Here is a 19,414-nt window from a genome sequence, read left to right as displayed (position 1 = left end):
TATAGCCATCAGCTGGCAGCTGCGTGGCTGGGGAAAGCAGAATGGAGAGTCCGTGGGTGGTAGGTGGGGGCAAAGGAAGTGGTGTTAGCGGGATAGCTGGTAGCGTGGCACTGGAAGAAGAATGGTGAGAGAACAGCAGAGCCGTTAACACCCTGCGGATAAACACAGCCCGCTTTAGCAAGCGGCTGTGGAGTGAGGGATCAGGACTGTGACCCAGGGCCTGCAGCTCTACCTGCCTGTGTGCTGACAGGTTGCTGCAGAGCTGGGCGCGCTGTTTGGGGCTGGGGGAAGCCGTGCCCAGCCGTCACAGGAGACTTGTGCCCATTTACTGATGAGGTTAACCGGCTGTCCGCTGACCGTCTGCCCTGGATTCTGTTGGAGGAGGCTACGGTCGTGCTCTCCGCTCCTAGAGCGTCGCTGTGGCTCCAGTGTGTTAATGCATGGCTTGAAATGACGGCATTGCCTGCGTGAGCAGGGGACTGGACGCTCCCCTCTTGGAGGTGCTTTCCAGGCCTGTGTTAGCCCAGCTGGGGGTTCTAGTCCCACCCCTGGACGCTGGCTCCAGTACCGGATGCTGCTGCTGGAGATGTTGAACCCACCTGCTGTTTGCAGGATTGTCCCACCTCTCTCAGGGTGACCATCAAGCAGCACTCACATGTCAGGACATAAGAACAGCCAGACTGGGTCAGACCAAAGGTCCGTCTACCCAGGATCCTGTCTTCGGACAGTGGCCGGTGCCAGGGACCCCAGAGGGAATGAACAGAACAGGTCCTCATCAAGTGATCCGTCCCCTGTCGCCCATTCCCATTCTCAGATGTCTCTGAGCCCGGTGAGGTGAGCCGTCCTGCTTTCCCCTTGCCCCGAAGGACGGCTTTGCGTCAGTTCCTCCGCCTTAACCAGGTGCTTCCTGGGGTAGGGAAGGTGGCAGGAGTTTCCTGTCCCCAGCTGAGCCACAGTCTCTCTTCCTGGGGACTCTCTTCCTCTGGCTGAGTCCTGCAGGTGACTCGGGCTCCTGCTGCTCCTCTCCTACCTGCTTGGCTCCACAGTGCTCCGACGCTGGGCTGATTGGTGCCCTCTAAATACATTAGATGCTTTAGGAAACTGGATCCTCCATAGCTGGGATCTTTGTACTGGGGGTGGGGGAGGGACAGTTCAGAGCCTCCCCCTCAATAACTCCCTTGTTTGACAAGTGCCCTGTCACAACTGCTGTCGTCCCCGTCCCCCCCGCCTTCCCCACTCTGTGCTTCTGGGCTGAGACGTCCAGGACCGGCTCCCCTCTTCCACTGCACTCTTAGTGCCCTTTGCTTTGGCATGGAATTCACAGCACCGTCGGGGGACGTGTGTGTGAGTGCGTGCAAGGCCCCCTTTCCAGTGTGGGGTCTGATCACCCTTGCCTTGGTATATCCAGGTTGCCAGAGCAATCAGTCTGGTGACCTGCATGACCCTTTCCCTTCCCCCTGCTCCAGCAAAGTGGACAATGGAGGCCAGGAGAGCTGTGCTTGTGAAATCAACCCATCCTGACCCTTTAAAATCCTTTGCACCCTGCTGGCTGACTCCCATTGAATAGCGCTGAGTTCCTGTAGAGCGAGCCTCCTTCTCCCTGCAGGGCACATGGCGTTTTACAGGGCCAAGACGATGGTGCCAGACCCTGCCCTCTGGTGCTGGAAACCATCCTTCTTATTGGGTGCATCTTGCTGCTTCCCCACACTAGCAGCTCCTCTCTCCCCTTCTGCTCTGCTGGCCCCAGGGGTCCATTCAGTCTGTGCCACCCTGAGAGTGGCTGGGAGGGAGCTGGGTACCCAGGGCAAAGTGACAGTTCCTGGGCTTCTCTCTTTCCTTCTGTGCTCTCCCTTTGCAGTGAGTCTCAGGCCCTTGTGGGGGAGGAGGCGGGTTTAGTGTCTCTGCCACGTGGAAGTAGCTAAATCACTGCTTCCCGGCAGCCAATTGTACTCTGAGTTTGTCACCATGAAACCTTCATTAAGCTGGAAAAGGTACTCTGGATTTACAGCATGGAAAGTGTGACAGGTCTGGCTCCTTCCCCACCTGGCGAGACACATGCTGCACTACTGAGAAAGCAGCCAGCTCTGGGGTGGAGTGCAGCACACTAGTATGCGTGAGGGTGACCACTCACCAAGGTCACTGGGGCCTGTGTGGGAAGAGCCACGAGCTATTTAACATCCTCCAGAGCAGCTGGTTCCTCTGGCATCAAAGGCTGAGGGTCTCGGCTGAAAGAGTCCCAGACAGGAAACTGCCTATGACTTCATGTGGGAGCCTTGGCTGAAGGGAAGGAGTCCATGCTCCCAGGGGTCTCCAGCCTGGGGGTGGCGGTACTAAGCCAAGCCCTCAGGGGACGAGTATCTCTTAGGCATTCAGGCTCTTGCGCCTGTTTGTCTGGGCACCCAAGTGGTCCTCGCCTTGGCTCATGGCTTGCTCCTCAGACTGTCAACAACCTAATTTAGAAGCATTATGGGCTCCGAAGGGAGCCCCGTCTGGCTATTAGACCTGAGCAAACACGGTAACTGGCTCAGGGCGGAGGGCGGCCCCTAGAATTGGCGTTGAACCGGAAGTTGCAGGTAGAATTCTGCCAGCACGGCTGAGTCTTGCCAGGGTGGGGGCAGTAGGGCCAGACCCCAGTGATGTTCCCATGTACTTCGCACCCCAGATGCTGCCAGGGGGTGGGGGGGGCTGTGAACCTTCTGGCTAAGCAGATCTGCATTTGGGGGTTGTGACACACCCCGCCCCCGCCCCCCCCCCCGAACGTGCTGGGAAATCCAAGTCCAGTTGTCACTGCCGCAGGTCAGTGGGCAAGTGGCTGGGAATGGGAAGCGGGTGGTAGTGGGGAAGAACCCTCTTCTTGGGACTGAAGTGAATGATCCCGAAGAGCTGCAATCTAGAGGGAGGAGGGCCCTGGTCTGAGTGGAGCTCCCCAGAGGAGAGGAGGACCGATCCCACTGTGTTGCATCAGCCCTGCTGCTGAGGTGGTACAGAGGCGCCCCCCACCCGCCATGGGCCCTTCCTCGCTGCTGAACTTCCTGGCTTTGTGGGACACAAGCTGCCCCCTGCGTTAATTCATACATGGTGCTGGGGCTAAGTTGTAGCTGCCTGCGGCCAGGAGGATTTTGGTCCCATTTGATCTGAGTGGTAAGAAATCTGTTTTGTGTTACATGTCACAGGGCTCCATCCCCCCGTGTGGAAGATGACAGCAGACTTCACCCTGGGTTCTGGGATCTGTCTCGAAGGGTCTATAAATACCAGCCTCTCCCTGACGCTCTGGCTCTGGCCCGGAGCCGACAGCTGTTGAGGGCCAGTCCCCATGGCAGTGCTGGGACGCTTGCCTTCCCGGAGGACGCCCAGCCAGCCAGCAGTGCCACATGTGTGGGCTGAGCCGGCTGCAGTGTAATTCCGTTGTGGAGAGGGAGGGCTGGGCTGGGGGTGGCCTGGAGCCCCACAGCTCACCGCCTCCAGCTGTGGCCCTCTGCAGCACGGGGGATTAGATGGCGCTTGACAGGGGATTTTCTCTTAATTTCCTGTGTTCAGCAGTGAAGCTTTGTCTATCTAGGTACTCACACAGCCGCCCAGTGGCCTCCCTGCACCTGCCAAGCCTTTAAAAATAGGACAACAACAGTTTCTCCCTCCCTTCCACCTTGCTTAGTGCACCATGCTGAAACTGACAGGAAAGCTACAGCCTGACCTCTGCTGGGGTTGCCCTGACTTCAGCAAACCGACGGCAACCCGTAGTACAAACCGGCAAGGGTGCTAAGAGCCAGTTTGTAGCAGCACATCCTGCCCTGGTTTCAAGCAGCGGTAACCTTCCCTGGCGCACAGGGTAGCGTTAGCAGGACTCTGCCCTTCTGCCTTGGTGCAACTAGATCCGCTACAGGTCGCTGGCTGGAGGCTCCGGTGTAGACACGGCTGTGGTCCGAGAGCTGAGTTGGTTTCTGAATTCAGCAAAGCTCTCTCCTGTTGCGGGGAGCCCTTTCAGTGGGGGAAGTGCCAGACAAAACTCCCCCTGTTGTTCTAGTGGAATGCAGCTGTCACGGTGGTGATCAATCAGCCCCATGGTGCGCACTTCCATCTGGAGGACAGATGCTCCCCCCCTCCCCATATAGGCCAATCTGGGAATGGTTCCACCAGTGCTCGCAGTAATTCTACACTGGGCTGCAGGAGCGGGGCAGCAGTGCTGGCTGTTCCTCCCCCGCGGGAACTGTCCCTCCCCGGTGCTGAGCTCTGCGAGCTGGGATTCCAGATGGAGGAGAGGTTTGCAAGTCCTGAGGCGAGAGGGACTCCATAGGTCCTGTCATGTCTCACTGGAATGCCACGGGCCCTAGCATGACAGTATGGAGTCAGGCTCAGTGCTTTGCATTGCTAATTAGCAACAAAATCCCTCTGCTCCGTGTGCCACGATCTGCTCCCAAAGGGTCGTCAGTTTCTGGGCAATGATGGTTGCTGTCCCTTACATTTTCCCAGGGGAAGCTGCACCAGGAAGTAGTGGTAGCCAGGGTAAATCAGAGAACCTGCTGCAGACGCTTGATGGCAGGCTGTGTTGATTGAGACAGAGGCCCTTCCTGTGGTGGGATTGCTCAAGTTGCAGTGGGGGAGGTTTAGTTTGGATATTAGGAAAAACTTTTTCACTAAGAGGGTGGTGAAACACTGGAATGCGTTACCTAGGGAGGTGGTGGAATCTCCTTCCTTAAAGGTTTTTAAGGTCAGGCTTGACAAAGCCCTGGCTGGGATGATTTAGTTGGTGTTGGTCCTGCTTTGAGCAGGGGGTTGGACTAGATGACCTCCTGAGGTCCCTTCCAACCCTGATATTCTATGATTCTTATCTGTGTTTTTGTTCGAACTCAGCCCATTTCCTAGCTGAGTGATTTAGGTAAACTGCATCTTCCAGCTCAAAATCCCCAGGTACCGGTGGTTGGGGCACTTTAAAGGTGACTGGGCTCATCTGCCTGAGAACACTGCACTTAAACCAGCGCACTTAAACTGCTGCCAGCCCCTGTGTGGACACACTTACTTTGGTGTGAGTGCCTTATTTCAAGGTAGCGGGAGTCAGTTATGGATATGTTTAAAGCTAACTGAAAGCAGAGTGGCACCAGTTTGCACTAGTCTAGCTAAATTGATTTTACAGGATTGCTGTCCCCATGTGTTCCAAAATCCTGAGCTGGGGTCTCCAAAGCCCCTGAGGTTGTCTTGAAAGTCATACAATTATTTAAATATTGTGGCCTGTGTCTTTGCCTCCTGGTTTGTGGAGCCTTTGGGTCACATCCAGATCACATTTTCAAGCTTTTTCTCCAACATGCTGACATCTGGAAACTTACATTTTTGTTTTATTAACTGGAACCTGAGATTCTCATGTAATCATGGGATTCCAGGAGCTTGAGTGTTAAGTAAATATCAAATACGGTGAGACCTTTGATAACATGGCAAGAGTGGCCAATACTGGATTGAAGCCTGCGTGTAGACAAGGCCTTTGTTAGCAATACAGCACCTGTTGCCCTTTCGGACAGCATCTAAGTGCTCAGACTGTGTATCTTCTGAAATTCTCCCAAAAAGCAAAAGCAGGAGAAACGAGCAATCCTGTCCTGAGATCTCTAACAGCAAATATGAGCTGAACGACCCTATCATTATCCAGCATGAAGAAGCTGGAAAAATCCAACCCAATTAAAAGAATCATTTGCAAGCCACCGTTGAGCGACGGAGCAGTGACCAATGTGGCTGTGGTGAGTAGTAGCATGGAGAGACCAGATTGGTTGGAAATAGATCGATTTGTGGCTGGGGATGATTCCTCAAGACCGTTAAAGCCTGGGGGGAGGGCGGAAAGGGAATGAAATGGAGAGCTGGATCTCCAGGAACCTTGTCCCCACACAAGCCTTCCTGGAACTCACTCCTTTCAGCTTGGCGTAACCAAGGCGTCCAAGGGTCACCAGAGCTAATGCATCATGGGCAGTTTTCATAAAGGAGGCGCTAGACTTTGCACAATGTGTCCATTTCCCATTCCTGGCTGTCCCTGGCTTGCTTGGCTGCCTTCCACCTGTTGTGAGGTTAATATTTTTTGTAACTCTTTGTTCAGGAGCAAAAGAGCTGAAGCTGCAGGATCTCTGCCTTTTTATCTGTTCTAAACTTGTATTTGTGTGCTGGGTTTGGCTGCTGAGCACTTTAACCTTGGCTTCCTCCCTCCCTGCTGGTGCTCGTGAATGGGCCCTGTGTGTGTATGTGAGAGAAAGTGTAAGTGGTGGGAATTAGGGGCACAATGTCTGTGCTGCTGTCCAAAGCAATTTGTATGAGAAGGCATGGAAAGTGCTGAGCATGCTTGCCAGGCTCCCAAACAACAGATGCAGTGTCGTCAACTCTACCATGATTTTTTTTTTTAAGTGCCAGTCTCCCAATATTTGATGCTTTACTTAAAGCCCCAGCTCCTGGAGTCCTGTGATTACTTGAGACTCTCAACTTCCACTTAAAAGAAAATTAATATTAAATAGCCCCTCCCAGCCCAGTTGTGTAGATGTTCTCTGAGTCTCTGCTTGTGTCCTGTCTGTGTAAGGGGGTGATAGCCCTGTCTATGCCACTGGGCTGCTGGGAGGGTGAATCCATTCAAGGTGTTGAGGTAATGGGGGCTCCGATGTGCCCCTTGGGTCACTAGAAGGTAGTAGATTTGTAACCCTCTCACGCACCATGGCTAACATGGGCTCCCTGGTACAGTGACAGCGCTGGGGTGGTTCAGCACGGGATCACCGTGCCCACGCCAGGGTGGTGCAGCACTGCTTTGTTTGCTTAGAAGAACTCTCTGTCCAAAAGAAGGTGGCCTGCCAGCCTGGGTCCTCCTCGCCCGCAGACTGAACCCAGAGTCCTATCCAGGCAAGCTGAGAAACCCGACCTGGCTCCCTTTCCTCCCTGGCACCACATCCGCAATCTGCTCCAGGTCTCCGAAATCAGCCTGGGTTACTCCCGCCCAGGGCCTGTAGCCAGAGTCACTTGCAGGTGGGTGCGGGGCTGTGGCCCTCCTGGGGGTGCTCGTGGCTTGCTCTTGATGGTGGCTCCGGGTGTCACTCAAGAAGACAGACTCTTGCTGTGTATGGCTGGGAGTCCGGTCACCTCCCAACTCCCTTCGGGGGTGGGACTAGATGACCTCCTGAGGTCCCTTCCAACCCTGATAGTCTATGATTCTATGACCTCCTGGTTCTGCTGTGGGCTGGGGGTTCATCTCCTGTATGTGGCACTGACCCTTAATATTTTAATTTCCTCCTTCTCTTAGGTGCGAGAGATTCTGGGCTGCTGTACCTGCCCCTCTCAGTTTCCCATGATCAAAGTCTCAGAGGGTAAATATAAAGTGGGAGACTGCAACGCGCTGATCTTTGTTCGAGTAAGATCCTCCACAGCCCCATTTCCTTTCTAACCCGCCCCATCTTCTCCCCACACCCCTGCCTCTTCTCTGTCGAGGACTAGCTGGTCCCCAGCAATAATAGAATGCCAGTCTCCCTCCTCTCTTCCCTAGACATCGCTATGAGAGGTTGTGGGCATGGGGGGCTCTGTTGTCTAGTGGCCGGAGCAGAGGACGGGAGCCAGGAATTCCTAAATTCTAATTTCGGCTTTGCCATGGGCTCGCTGGGTGACCTTATGGCAAATTGCCAGTCCTATGAGCCCAACAATAGGGATCCTAATACCCAACCCACTTCCTGGGGAGAGGCTGTGAGGGTTGGTTAGTATCTGCACCGCACGTAGCAGCTGTCAAGTGCTCCGTATTACTGTTCTGCTCTGGTAGCTGCTGGACTAAGGGGGATGCCAGATAACGCTTGAAGTTTTGTCTTTGTCATGGGATCTCTTAGCCTGTCATAATTCATGTGGTGGTTCTTTGCTGGCCACGATCCCCTGTCCTGCTAAACACTTGATTTGCAGTAGTTGGAAAGGTGCCATTGGTTCTACATGGCTAACCACATCCAGGTTTATTTCCTCCCCAGTGCTGCCCAGTATTGCCTTTTTGACTGGCATTAGAGCTTGCAGTGATGCTGAGGGTGATGTGGCTTGGGGGCAGCAGGAGAAATGTTAGCACGCTGGGCTTGAGTGGCCTGTTTCAGCAGCTTGGAATAGAGGAGATCACAGGGTATAGGCCTCTAAGGGTTCTGGTGCCATGCTGCCTTCTTGGCATGAGCAGAGCTCTTCACAGCTGATGGCCATCAGAGCTGGCTGGGTTAGGGCTGTACAGACCCAAGCCTCACGATGCCAACCCAGAAGGGGCCTGCACTCTGGCAGTCCATGCCTAACGTGCCAGGAGAAGGCTGGCCGCTTCTCCCATGAGGCCAGTCCCCTTCCTGCCTCCATCTCCGCACTTCATGGGCTGGAGTGGGTAGGTGCGTTGCCCAGCAGGAACATTATCACAGCTCAAGGTCACACACACAGTCTGTAGCAGAGCTGGGAATGGGCCCTAGATGTTCTGAGTCCCAGCTCAGGGCCGGAACCACAAGAACCCAAAAGCTATGCCCGGCCCCTGCACATGGATACAGAGTATCAAAGGCAGGAAGGGCCTCTGGAGGAGTTGGGATTCTGGACGTAGAAATCAGCAAACCCCGTGCCCCCTCCCTGTGCCTCAGTTTACCACCTATAAAATCAGGATAGTGACATTTCCTTTTTCCTGCCCCTTGTTTTGTCTGTTGAGAGAGTATAATCTCTGAGCAAATACCCACCCTGTACTACGTGTGCTAGAGATCCTAACACAATGCACCTGCCATCTCCAAGACAGCCAAGAGCTAATGCAATACAAATAATAAGTACTAATTTAGGGTTCATTAAATAACTTCTCAAACTGGTAATTTTTTAAATAAAACCCTCTTTGCATTATTCACAACACCTGAAATTATTAAACCTGTGAGACTATCCCAAATCTTAAATACTTCTCTCTCCTCCCCTACCCCCACCCCTGGTTTTTTTTGCCCTTCAGTTTGGATGAGAAGAAGAGAGTGGTTAGTGTCTTGTTCGGTCAGTTTCCTCCCATGCATTCGCCTAGGCCAGTGGTTCTCAACCAGGGGTACTTCGAGGTCTTTCAGGGGGTACATCAACTCATCGAGATACTTGCCTCAACAGGCTACATAAAAAGCACTAGCAAAGTCAGTACAAACTAAAATTTCCTACAGTGACTTGTTTATATTGCTCTATAGATTATACACTGAACTGTAAATACATTTTATATTCCAATTAATTTATTTTATAATCCTATAATCAGTAATAGTGGCCATGACACTTTTGTATTTTTATGTCTGATTTTGTAAGCAAGTAGATTTTAAGGGAGGTGAAACTTGGGGCTACACAAGACAAATCTGACTCCTGCAAGAGATACGGTACTCTGGAAAGGTTGAGACCCCCTGGCCTAGGCTGCCACACAGGGCAGGTATATATTTATGTCAAGAGTCTTCATGGAAACTTTTGAACCGCCATGAAAAACTTTTCTGTTAATATGGCAGAAACCCTGATTTTTGAGGCCTAAAGTCCCTAGCTTGGGGTGTTGAGTCACACGGTAGCTTGATCTTCAGATGGCTGCTACCTGTCAGAGTAACTCTTGTCTAGGATTTTAGCCACTGATGTATCTGCTCTGGTCCAAGCCCGCATCTAGCGTAGACCTGATTTGCTTTGATGGCTAAAATCCCACTGTCGACAAGACCGTAGTTATCTCTTTCAAAAAACCCAAAGCACTTGACAGAGAAAAGCTCTTACAGAAGGGGAAACAAAGTTACAGAGGGATTAAATGACTTGTCCAAGGTCACACAGCAGATCAGTGGCAGAGCCAGGGATAAAACACAGGCCTCCTGACTCCCAAGTCCAGTTGTCTGAAGCACACTGCTTCCTATCTTTCTCTTTCTATCTCTCTCTTTATCATAGAGGTCTATAAAATCTTGAGTGGTGTGGAGAAAGTAAATAAGGAAAAGTTATTTACTTGTTCCCATAATATAAGAACTGGGGGCCACCAAATGAAATTAATGGGTAGCAGGTTTAAAACAAATAAAAGGAAGTTCTTCTTCACTCAGCGCACAGTCAACCTGTGGAACTCCTTGCCTGAGGAGGTTGTGAAGGCTAGGACTATAACAGGGTTTAAAAGAGAACTGGATAAATTCAGGGAGGTTAAGTCCATTAATGGCTATTAGCCAGGATGGGTAAGGAATGGTGTCCCTAGCCTCTGTCTGTCAGAGTGTGAAGATGGATGGCAGGAGAGAGATCACTAGATCATTACCTGTTAAGTTCACTCCCTCTGGGGCACCTGGCATTGGCCACTGTCGGTAGACAGGATACTGAACTGGATGGACCTTTGGCCTGACCCAGTATGGCTGTTCTTATGTTCCCCCATCCCTCCTGTCTCAGTGTTTCCTTTCCAGTCTCTTCTGTCTCTTGATACTGGTTCTGACTGTGTATAGGTTTAGATCATCACTACATTATCTTCTCACTCCGTAATACATGGGCTGAGAATGACTAGCCTTTCTTGTAGTTAAGGTACCATGCGGGCTCTCATTTCAAACGGGATTTCCATTTCCTAATCCCTGGGACTAGTTATTCGCAAATCCACCATTGTATCTCTGAGATCACGGCATGCCCCATCCCAGAGGGGGTGCTGAGCTGTTTGGGGAGGAGTTGAAATATCTGGGCACCTGCAGGATACGGGGTTGCAAATTTCCCCTGGCAGTGAAATGCCTCCCACCCCACTGACGCATTTAACGGGGTCTCCTAAGAGTGGACTCTTGGTGTTGCAGCACGTAGTACAGCCAGGGACATCTGGAGTGAGTTTAAGGGAGAGAACTAGGCTTTGAGTGACCCCTGTCTTTTGGGGTTTGGAGAGCAGCTGGCCCTCCCATACTTGTAATGCATCCTGTGTGCTGCAGAAACAAGTCCACTTACGCAGTGCTGGTTCATTGGGGACCCCGTTCTTCAGGGAAACAGGGTTTTTGGCCCTTGAAGCTGAACTGCAAAAGTAACATGGGTAGTTTAAAAACTTCAGCTCTAGCAATTCTGCAGATTTGAGAGCTGCAGCTGCCCTTGCACTCGCACTAAGTATTTGCATCTCAAGTCCAGCAAGTCCCTATATCGGGGTTCATGTTGGCCTCCCTGAGCACCGTGGGGTTTGAAGACTGGAAGGAAGCGAATGGTGTACCAATCTGTAAAACGGAAAATGGGACAACTCTGGTAATTATAGGCCTGTCAGCCTGATGTTGCACCCAGCCAGGTAATGGAGTGGCTGATACAAGACCTGATTAATATAGAATTGAGTTTACAGATGACACAAAAATTTGGGTTAGTCGTAAATAATGATGAGGACAGGTCACTGGTTCAGGGAGATAGGGGCCAGAGAAGAGCCACGAGAGTGATTAAAAATTGGAAAACCTGCCTTACAGTGATAGACTCAAAGAGCTCAATCTATTTAATTTAACAAGGAGAAGGTTAAGGGGTGACTTGATGACAGACTATAAGTACCTACAAGGGGAACAAATATTTAATAATGGGTTCTTCAATCTTGCAGAGAAAGATCTAACACAATCTAATAGCTGGAAGTTGAAGCTAGAAAAATTCAGTTTGAATATAAGGTATAAATTTTTAAGTGAGAGTAACTAGCCATTGGAACAATTTACCAAGAGTTGTGGTGGATTCTCCATCACTGACCAGTTTTTTAAATCAAGACTGGATGTTTTTCTAAAAGCTCTGCTCCAGAAATTATTTTGGGGCAGGTCTCTGACCTGTGTGATACAGGAGGTCAGACTCAATGGTCCCTTCTGGCCTTGGAATCTATGTATATTAGCAAATTTGCAACCTTCCTGAGACGTAGGGAAGTATTATTCCCCTTTTGCAGATTGGACCTGAGACACAGAGAGGGAAGTGACTTGCCTAAGGTCATACAAGAACTCAGCGGTGGAGAGCTGGGAATTGAAGACCGATCTGCCGAGTCCCAGTTCTGTGCCTTAACTACACGACCTCCTTGCTGTAGGTGGCCCTAGGTCCTGTTGCTGCAAAGTACATGTAAACGCAGGTCTCCGTAGCTATGTATGGGGAGGATTAAGAAGTGCAGTCTAGTGGTGAAAGCTCAGGACTGGGAGTGAGAGCCTATGGAGTTTTGTGCCAGAGCTGGGATTTGAAAACCTCTGTGGCTTTGAGCAAGTCACTCGCTCAACTACTCACCTTGTACCTCAGTTTCCCCATCTGTAGAACAAGCCTAATGTTTGGTATAGTGAATGGATGGTGGGGAGTGCCAAGCAGGGTGACCCTGTATAACAGTCAGTCGCAAAGCTGCTGCTGACAGCTCAGCGGGAGTTACGACCAGCCCTCCCCACAGTAACCGACTGTAATAGCCCAAACAGGATGGGGATTTCCAGTGAGGAATGCATGGCAGGAAGCGAAATCTTGAACCAAGCTGTTTCCTCCACACCCTGAAAAAGACCAGGGGAGGATAGGTGTAGTAACACCACCGTGATCAGGGATCTTTTCCTTGAGACTTTAGGCGTTATTTAAACGAGAGCGTTACCATCCAGCGAGGCTAGGTGTTGGTGGGTCTAACAACCTGTGCTGTGATCTCATCCGATTTCACAAGCTAAACAGAGTTGGGCCTGGTCAGCATGTGGATGGGTGACCTGGAAGGGACCCCCAAGTGGTGCTGAGGTGTCAGCATTGAACCAAGGCCCTGTTACGGTGTTAGTGGGTGCTGTGCTGTTCGAGGTGCCAAGAGGCAGTACAGTCTGCAGGACTCAGGAGGTCCTAGGTTCTAGTCCCAACTCTGCTACTCTTTCGCTGCGTGGCCTTTGGCAAGTGAGGGAAACTGAGGCCTCTCTGTAAAGAGGGGACGGTAATAGTGCTGTGACATAGGCAAGTATAATTCAGGGTTAATTAGTTCAATGATTATAAAGTGCTTTGAACATAAAACACTATAGAAATAATCCCTGTAGTGCCCCAGCTAAATTCTAGCTTGAGTCATCACATTCTACCTCCCTAAATTCCTGCTGCAGCTTTAATTGGATACAGCATTCTTTTGCACTTCCTGTTGTGCCGTGTTATGTTTGGTTGCTGTGCGCTGCCAGGTTACACCCCAGAAGTGGCTGCATATTTGCAGTGGATGTAATGGTTCCTCTAAAGTCTGACTGGTAAAACCTGACGTAGTAATCCTGTAAGCAGTGAGTTAGTGCTTGCTTGGAGAGAGAGGGAGCAGTGTGGCTCCGAGGCAGGCATGGGTGTGCCAGCTGGCTGAGCCACAGTGACCCTGACGGGCGTTGTTTCTTTGGTGCCCTGCCAGGTGCTGAGAAGCCACGTGATGGTGCGAGTAGGTGGTGGATGGGATACCCTGGAGCACTATCTGGACAAGCACGATCCCTGCCGATGCGCTTCCCTCTGTGAGTGTGTGGGAAGAGGACTCGTCCCTTCCAGCAAGTTACCAGAGGGGCAGGGGCCAGAGAGACTCCCCCACCCCATGCTCACAGTGCATGCCAGTCACTTTCACTCCTTTCCAAGGGAGCCTCATCTGTGGATGAGTTTTCTTGGGACACTGCAGCAGACCCTTCTACCACCCCGAGTCCCTTTAGTTGGTTACTGCTCCTTGCACCTTGCTCCTCCGAGCCTACAGAGGCGAGCCTGGTTGGCCCATGCTGGCCTGAGAGGAGAGGACCTTGCAGCGCTGCAATAGCGACCCCTCGTGACTGACCATTGGCCTCCATGGCAGAGGCTCTGGTCCCATCAGTAGCACCAGCTCCTTCCCAAGGCTAGTTCCCTTTCATGCTCCCTCTGTTCTCTGGGACCAGGGCTTCGTCTCTGGCCCAATCCTGCTACATGTACAGCTCTCCTCATCCGCTGGGGCAGCGCTGGAGGATCGAGCAGGACGAGGTGATGGGGAGGCAGCAGGAAGGCCCAGCGGGGAAGGGAATGGCTGCCTGTTAGCAGCCGTCCTGAGGGAGGGTCATGGGGAGTGTGAGGAGCCCATTGATCCCGGCCAGGCCCCCGTGAGCTCCGCTGCAGTGTCTTCCCTGAGCCGACATGCTGATGACTGTGTTCCCTCCACAGCGCATCGTCTAATGCAGACACGTGCCCTGGGCGTTTCCCCTCAGAAGATGGCATCTCCTAGCAGCTTCTCTCCCAGCCCCCGAGCTGCCAGCCCCAGCTCCCAGCGCCACTCGGAAGGCATGAACCCCAACCGGCCCATGGAGACCCTCCGCACAGTGGATAAGCGGCTCTCAGCTGGTGGGGACTTGACCCAGGCCAAGATGGACCGGTCTGGCCGTCTGGCCAGGGGAGCAGGAGATCTGTCTGTCCAATCAGACTGCTCGCGGCAGATCCCCAATGTGGCATCGCATGCCAGGCAGGAGAAGCTGGAAGGGCTCCCCCCAAGGGCTGGCACAGTCCCCTCATCTGGCCAGAGCTCCTCCAGTCCCTTGAGGACCTCCACACCACTGGCCCACCGCGACGTATCTGAGCCGAGAGCTTCAACCACTCTCAGGTAGCATGTGCCAGGCGATGCCAAGCAGGCCCTGCGCCCTCCACCCGTCTCTGCATCCTTAGGCCACCTGACTTGGCAAAACTTAGGGGATCTGGGAGAGATGGCTCTTGGTGTGTTCATACCCAGGGAATGGAACAGGGAAATGCTTGGTAGGGAGGTGTCCTTCGATGTCCCCGAGTTGGCAGAGGCTGTGGGTGTGGGCAAGGTGCAGGTTATGTCCCCAGAGTACAGACGTGGCTGGGGATCTTCTCTCCCCCTGTGCAATACAGCCAGAATTCACCCCCTGCCTTGCAGGGCAGTGAGACCCACACATGGCGTGTCTTGGGACAGGGTGCCCCCCAGCTCCTGAAGGTAATAGACTGCCACCCTATTATGCCACGGGCAGACTCGCACTCCCCATCTCTGTGCACTGAGAATCCCCTGCACTGTCCTGGGGCAACTGGCTCTGTCCCTCCCTAACCCTGGGGCATCAGGGGGCCTTGCTCCCAGGGGTGTGTCTGGGCCCCAGCCTGGCACTCTCAGGGGAGGAGCGATGCAGCATCTCCAGTCTTCTGGGCACGTTTTGCTGCCAGCCCTGGAGGAGGGGCTGGGGCAAGGTGGGTGGGGGTGACATGGTGGCTGCCCAGCCACCCCAATATTCTGGGGAAGATAGGGTAGGTAGGGGTGGGGTGGTTACTTGAGGGAGGGGGGACTCCAGGCTCCTTGTAGGCAGGAGGGTCTCTGTGTCAGAGGGGAAAACCAGCCCCGCTCCCGCCCCGGTCCTGGGGGTGGGTGTCACATCCTGCCCCTCCCAGAGGAAGAGTTCCTCCTTCCCCAACCAGCCTGCTCAGCCAGCCGGCCACTGACTCACTCCCTGGGAACCGCTGCAGGATGCGGGAGGCGAGCAGCTGCCAGCCACCGTGGCAACCACTTCCCAAACTATAACAACTTCTTGAGGCCAAGCGCTCCCCCTGGGCACCTTCCAGCCCCGCGCGGGCTGCTGGGGAAGGGAGGGGCTGTTGGTCTCTTGAAAGCAACATGCTCTGACCCTGTGGGTCTGGCTCCTGGGCTCTTGGTGAGGCTCCGCTCGATCCCGAGGCAAGGCAGAGACGTCTAGACCCAGATTCAAACCTTCCCTGGATGTTTGGAACTGGGCGTTGAAGCTCCCCGGGTGCGTTCTCTCTTCTAGCCCCCCACATGGCCAGCAGGAGCTGCCTGCCCCCCTTTGCTGCCCCGACCATCATTCTCTGCTCCCCTTTTGAGCAATGAGACACCCCCTTAACTCAGCTGTGTGCTGAACCAGGATCACCCTCCTGCCCCCTCCATGTCTGGAGCTGGCAACTGCAGGCCAGTTTGCCCCAAAGAGAATCCCATGGGACACTCCCAAGGTGCCTTGCTCTCTAGGCCAGTGGCTTTCAAACTGCGGGTCGCGACCCAGTCCTGGGTCATGGCATGTCTGGCACTGGGTTGTGGCGGCTCCGGTCAGCACCGCCATCTGGGCTGTTAAAAGTCCCGTTGTCAGTGCTGCCCGGCTAAGGCAGGCTAGTCCCTACCTGTGCAGTGCCTGCGGGTGAGAGCCGGGCAGAGCCGCTTGCATGCCTCCGTCTAGGAGCTGGACCTGCTGCTGGCCGCTTCCAGGGTGCAGCGCGGTTCTCACTGCCAGGACAGGCAGGAAGCCCCACCCCTGCTCTCCAACCTCCTGCCCCAGCCCTGAACCCCCTCCAAACCTGGAGCCCCCTCCTATACCCCAAACGCCTCATTCCCCAGCCCCACCCCAGAGCCCTGACCCCCTCCCACACCCTGAACCCTTCATTCCCGGCCCCGCCCTCCCACACCCCAAACCCCTCATCCCTGGCTCCACTGGGTTACGGGCATCAACAGTTTTCTTCAACTGGGTCACCAGAAAAAAAGTTTGAAAAGCACTGTACTAGAGGACCTGCCATCCCGTCAGAGTGGGCACAAAGCCATGGCAGTGTATCTTGGATTCCCAGGGCACAGGGATAGTGGGACCAGGGGCCGGGTCCACCACCTCTGCCCCCTCTCTTATGAGATTTGGGGTTTCTCTCCAAGGCCTAGTTCCGGGAGTCAGCATGTGAGGGGAGAATCTTGGCTTTCGCTTGATCGTAAAACCAAGTTTCTAGTCCCCGTGGTGGCAGAGAAGCTAGAAAACGTGACCCCTAACGGCTTAACACCAGAAGACAAAGGAAGAGCCCAGACATGTTCTCTCTTAGCATTGTGTGACTTCAGAACCAGTTCCTGGTGGTCTGGGGCCTGGCTCATCATTCTGGAGTGCTGGGGTTGGGAGTGCTGTGCTCTGACTGCCCACTGGTGAATCCAGCCCCTGGGGCCAAGGGACACCCATGGCAGGGCTTCCACAATACTGGGCCCACAGGAAGTTTATAGTGTCATGAAACCAAGTGCTCCTCCTCCCCACCAGCCAGGAGCTCACTTGCATTGTAGATCTATTCTTAGTTCTTGTTATCAGCTTTGCTCAGGATCAGCCTGCTGGCTTCCTGTTTTTGTGTGTGTGTGTGTGTGTGTGTGTCTAAGACAGACTCACCCATGCAATCTGGGATGTTAGAGATCACTACTGCCAAGGTATTTGTATTAAATAGCACCTAGCCGAGAGGGGACTCTATCGAAGTAGGCATTCTTGAAATGAGTTTTCCTTTTCCTGTTGCTAGAAACTTTCTCTAACTCAGAATTCCTCTTGGGCTGAATTCCACCCCCTCACCCCCACCCCCCAGCTCAAAGGTGAACGTTTCTGGAAAGCTTGAGCTCACCTATTTTTGAAGGAGTTATTTGAGCGTGGGATAAAAATACTCCATGTGCCATTCAGAACAGTTGCAGAGGTGGGACTCGAAAATAGCTGGAGTGAATGACTTAAAACTTGGCTTGTTTGATAGCCTCCTTCAGGTTTACAAAGCAAGCCAGGTTTGGAGGAGGTGGATTAAGTCGTAGGTGCCAACTCCATGGGTGCTTCGGGGCTCAAGCACCCACAGGCAAAAATAGTGGGTGCTCAACACCCAGGAGCCAGAGCTGGAGCGTGGAATGTGATGAGTTCTGTGCTGCTCACAAGGTCTACCCTTGGGGCAGGGAGTTTGTTTATAAACAGAGGCAGGGTGATTAAGATAACAAAAGGCTTGTCATTAAATTAAATTTAAGCATGCGTAGATGATCCTGAAAGCATTGCCAGGCACTCCAGTTAAAAGAGAGGACACAAAGGGTAGGAATAAATGGTCCATTTTCAGATTGGAGAGAGGTAAATAGCAGTGTTCCCAGTGGCTTTTACAGGGACCAGTCCTATTCAACATATTCATAACTGATCTGCAAAAAGGGGTACACAGCGAGGTGGCAAAGTTTGCAGATGAAACAAAATTACTCGAGGTAGTTAAGTCCGAAACAGACTGCGCAGAGTTACTAAGGGATCTCACAAAGCTGGGTGACTGGGCACTAAAATGGCAGACGAAATTCAGTGTTAAAGTAATGCACATTGGAAGACGTAATCCCAACTATCCATACAACATGATGGTGCCTAAATTAACTGTTACCACTCAGGAAAGAGCTCTTGCTGTCATTTGCACTACTCTGGAAGCACCATGTCTCCAGAGAACTGCAAATTCATAAGAATCCTTCTCACTGTTCCTGTATGATCCTGAACTGCGGAATGCTCATTCAGCAGCTTCAGAAGACTTAAAAATTATCCCCAGTCATCAATGGGACAGACCCAACTGAATATGTAGCTGCCCTGAACATGCATCAGGACAATACCAGGGAACTAGATGTGAATAACATTGCTGACCGTTGCATCCAGAAAGCTAGTGAGATGTAATGTCTTTAAACTGGGACATTAGTGAAGACCGCTTGGGATTGCAATGATTTTAATATGCTGTAATTCATGATAATGTAGTTCATAACAACTGAATCATTATTAAAATAGTAAAGAGACCAATGACAGACCCATTCAATAACTAGAATATGAAAGAAGTGTATAAATATGCTGAAAATAGCCCCCCCCCAATTGGCAGAGTGCCCCCACCCACACCCCCCAACACACACACCTCTTCAAGAGCGCCCGCCGGCAAAACCAAAAATCAGAGCCTGCAGGTTAAGTGTCTGTCTGTAGCTGTGCACATGCTGGTTTTGCACCTTCCTCTGCAGCGTGGGGCCCGGGTCACGTGCAGGTTTAAAGTCACGTAAATGGTGAATTCTCTGTAACTTGAAGTCTTTAAATCAGGATTTGAGGTGTCTGTTACAGCAGAGGGTGGGTGGGGTTCTGTGGCCCTGCAATGTGCAGGGGGTCAGACTACATGATCACAGTGGCCTTAAAGGCTATGAGTCTGTCTGGGGAGCAGTGTGGTCCCATGGACAGGATGCTGGGCTGGGACTGGGTTCTACTCCTGGCTCTACCACTGAGCTGTGGGATGACCTTGGCTGAGTCGCATCCGCTCTCTATGCCTCAGTTTCCCTTCTCACCATTGTCTATTTAGATTGTAAGCTCTTTGGGGCAGGATCTGCCTCACGTAGGTGTTTGTACAGCACCTAGCGCAATGATCCAGATCTTGGTTGGGTGCTGATGTAATAGTAAAATTTTAAAGGCTGCTTAGTTAGAGGCATTTGTTAGTGACAAAAGCCCTAACCTCCCCAAGCTGGGGGCTCTGCAGATGGAGGCTGTACGTGTTGCTAGTTGGATAAATCAGAAAGGTGGGTGGGGGATTCAGTGTAAGATGGAGGAATTGGAAGTCAGGAAAGCACAGTGGCTAAGGCTTTGCCCCAGGAAGATTAGCTGTGTTATGTTGCATCATTTGTATTCCTGTGTTAAATCTGGGTAGGAAAGGAAATGTGCCCCATTTAACATAGCAGGGGAAAACCTCCCCAGGCTGGAATGTGGAGCACTTGATTTCTGCATCCAGGTGAGCTGGGCTGTGTTGGAATGGACAGAGGGCTCTGTGAGATGCGGCTGGCTCCACTTGGGAGGGATCAGCAGAG

At 52.5% G+C, this 19,414-nt stretch overlaps 1 protein-coding gene across 4 annotated transcripts in view; it reads left to right on the top strand.

Annotated features, from left to right (window-relative positions):
- The window catches only part of GAS2L1 (growth arrest specific 2 like 1), a 35,823-nt gene that overhangs the window by 12,575 nt on the left and 3,834 nt on the right, over positions 1-19,414 (top strand). For 3 of the 4 annotated variants that reach the window (XM_073312850.2, XM_073312849.2, XM_073312848.2), the window contains 3 exons: positions 7,253-7,360; positions 13,253-13,349; positions 14,014-14,446. In XM_073312850.2, coding sequence (XP_073168951.1) covers positions 7,253-7,360; positions 13,253-13,349; positions 14,014-14,446 — 638 coding nt within the window. The remainder of the gene's footprint in view (positions 1-7,252; positions 7,361-13,252; positions 13,350-14,013; positions 14,447-19,414) is intronic. The other variant, XM_073312851.2, reaches the window with a different exon arrangement.

This window comes from Lepidochelys kempii, chromosome 15, assembly GCF_965140285.1.
Source record: "Lepidochelys kempii isolate rLepKem1 chromosome 15, rLepKem1.hap1, whole genome shotgun sequence".
In the NCBI taxonomy this organism is placed as follows: Eukaryota; Metazoa; Chordata; order Testudines; family Cheloniidae; genus Lepidochelys; species Lepidochelys kempii.
Note: the sequence above shows the minus strand (reverse complement) of the source record. Positions and strands in the feature narration are given on the sequence as shown.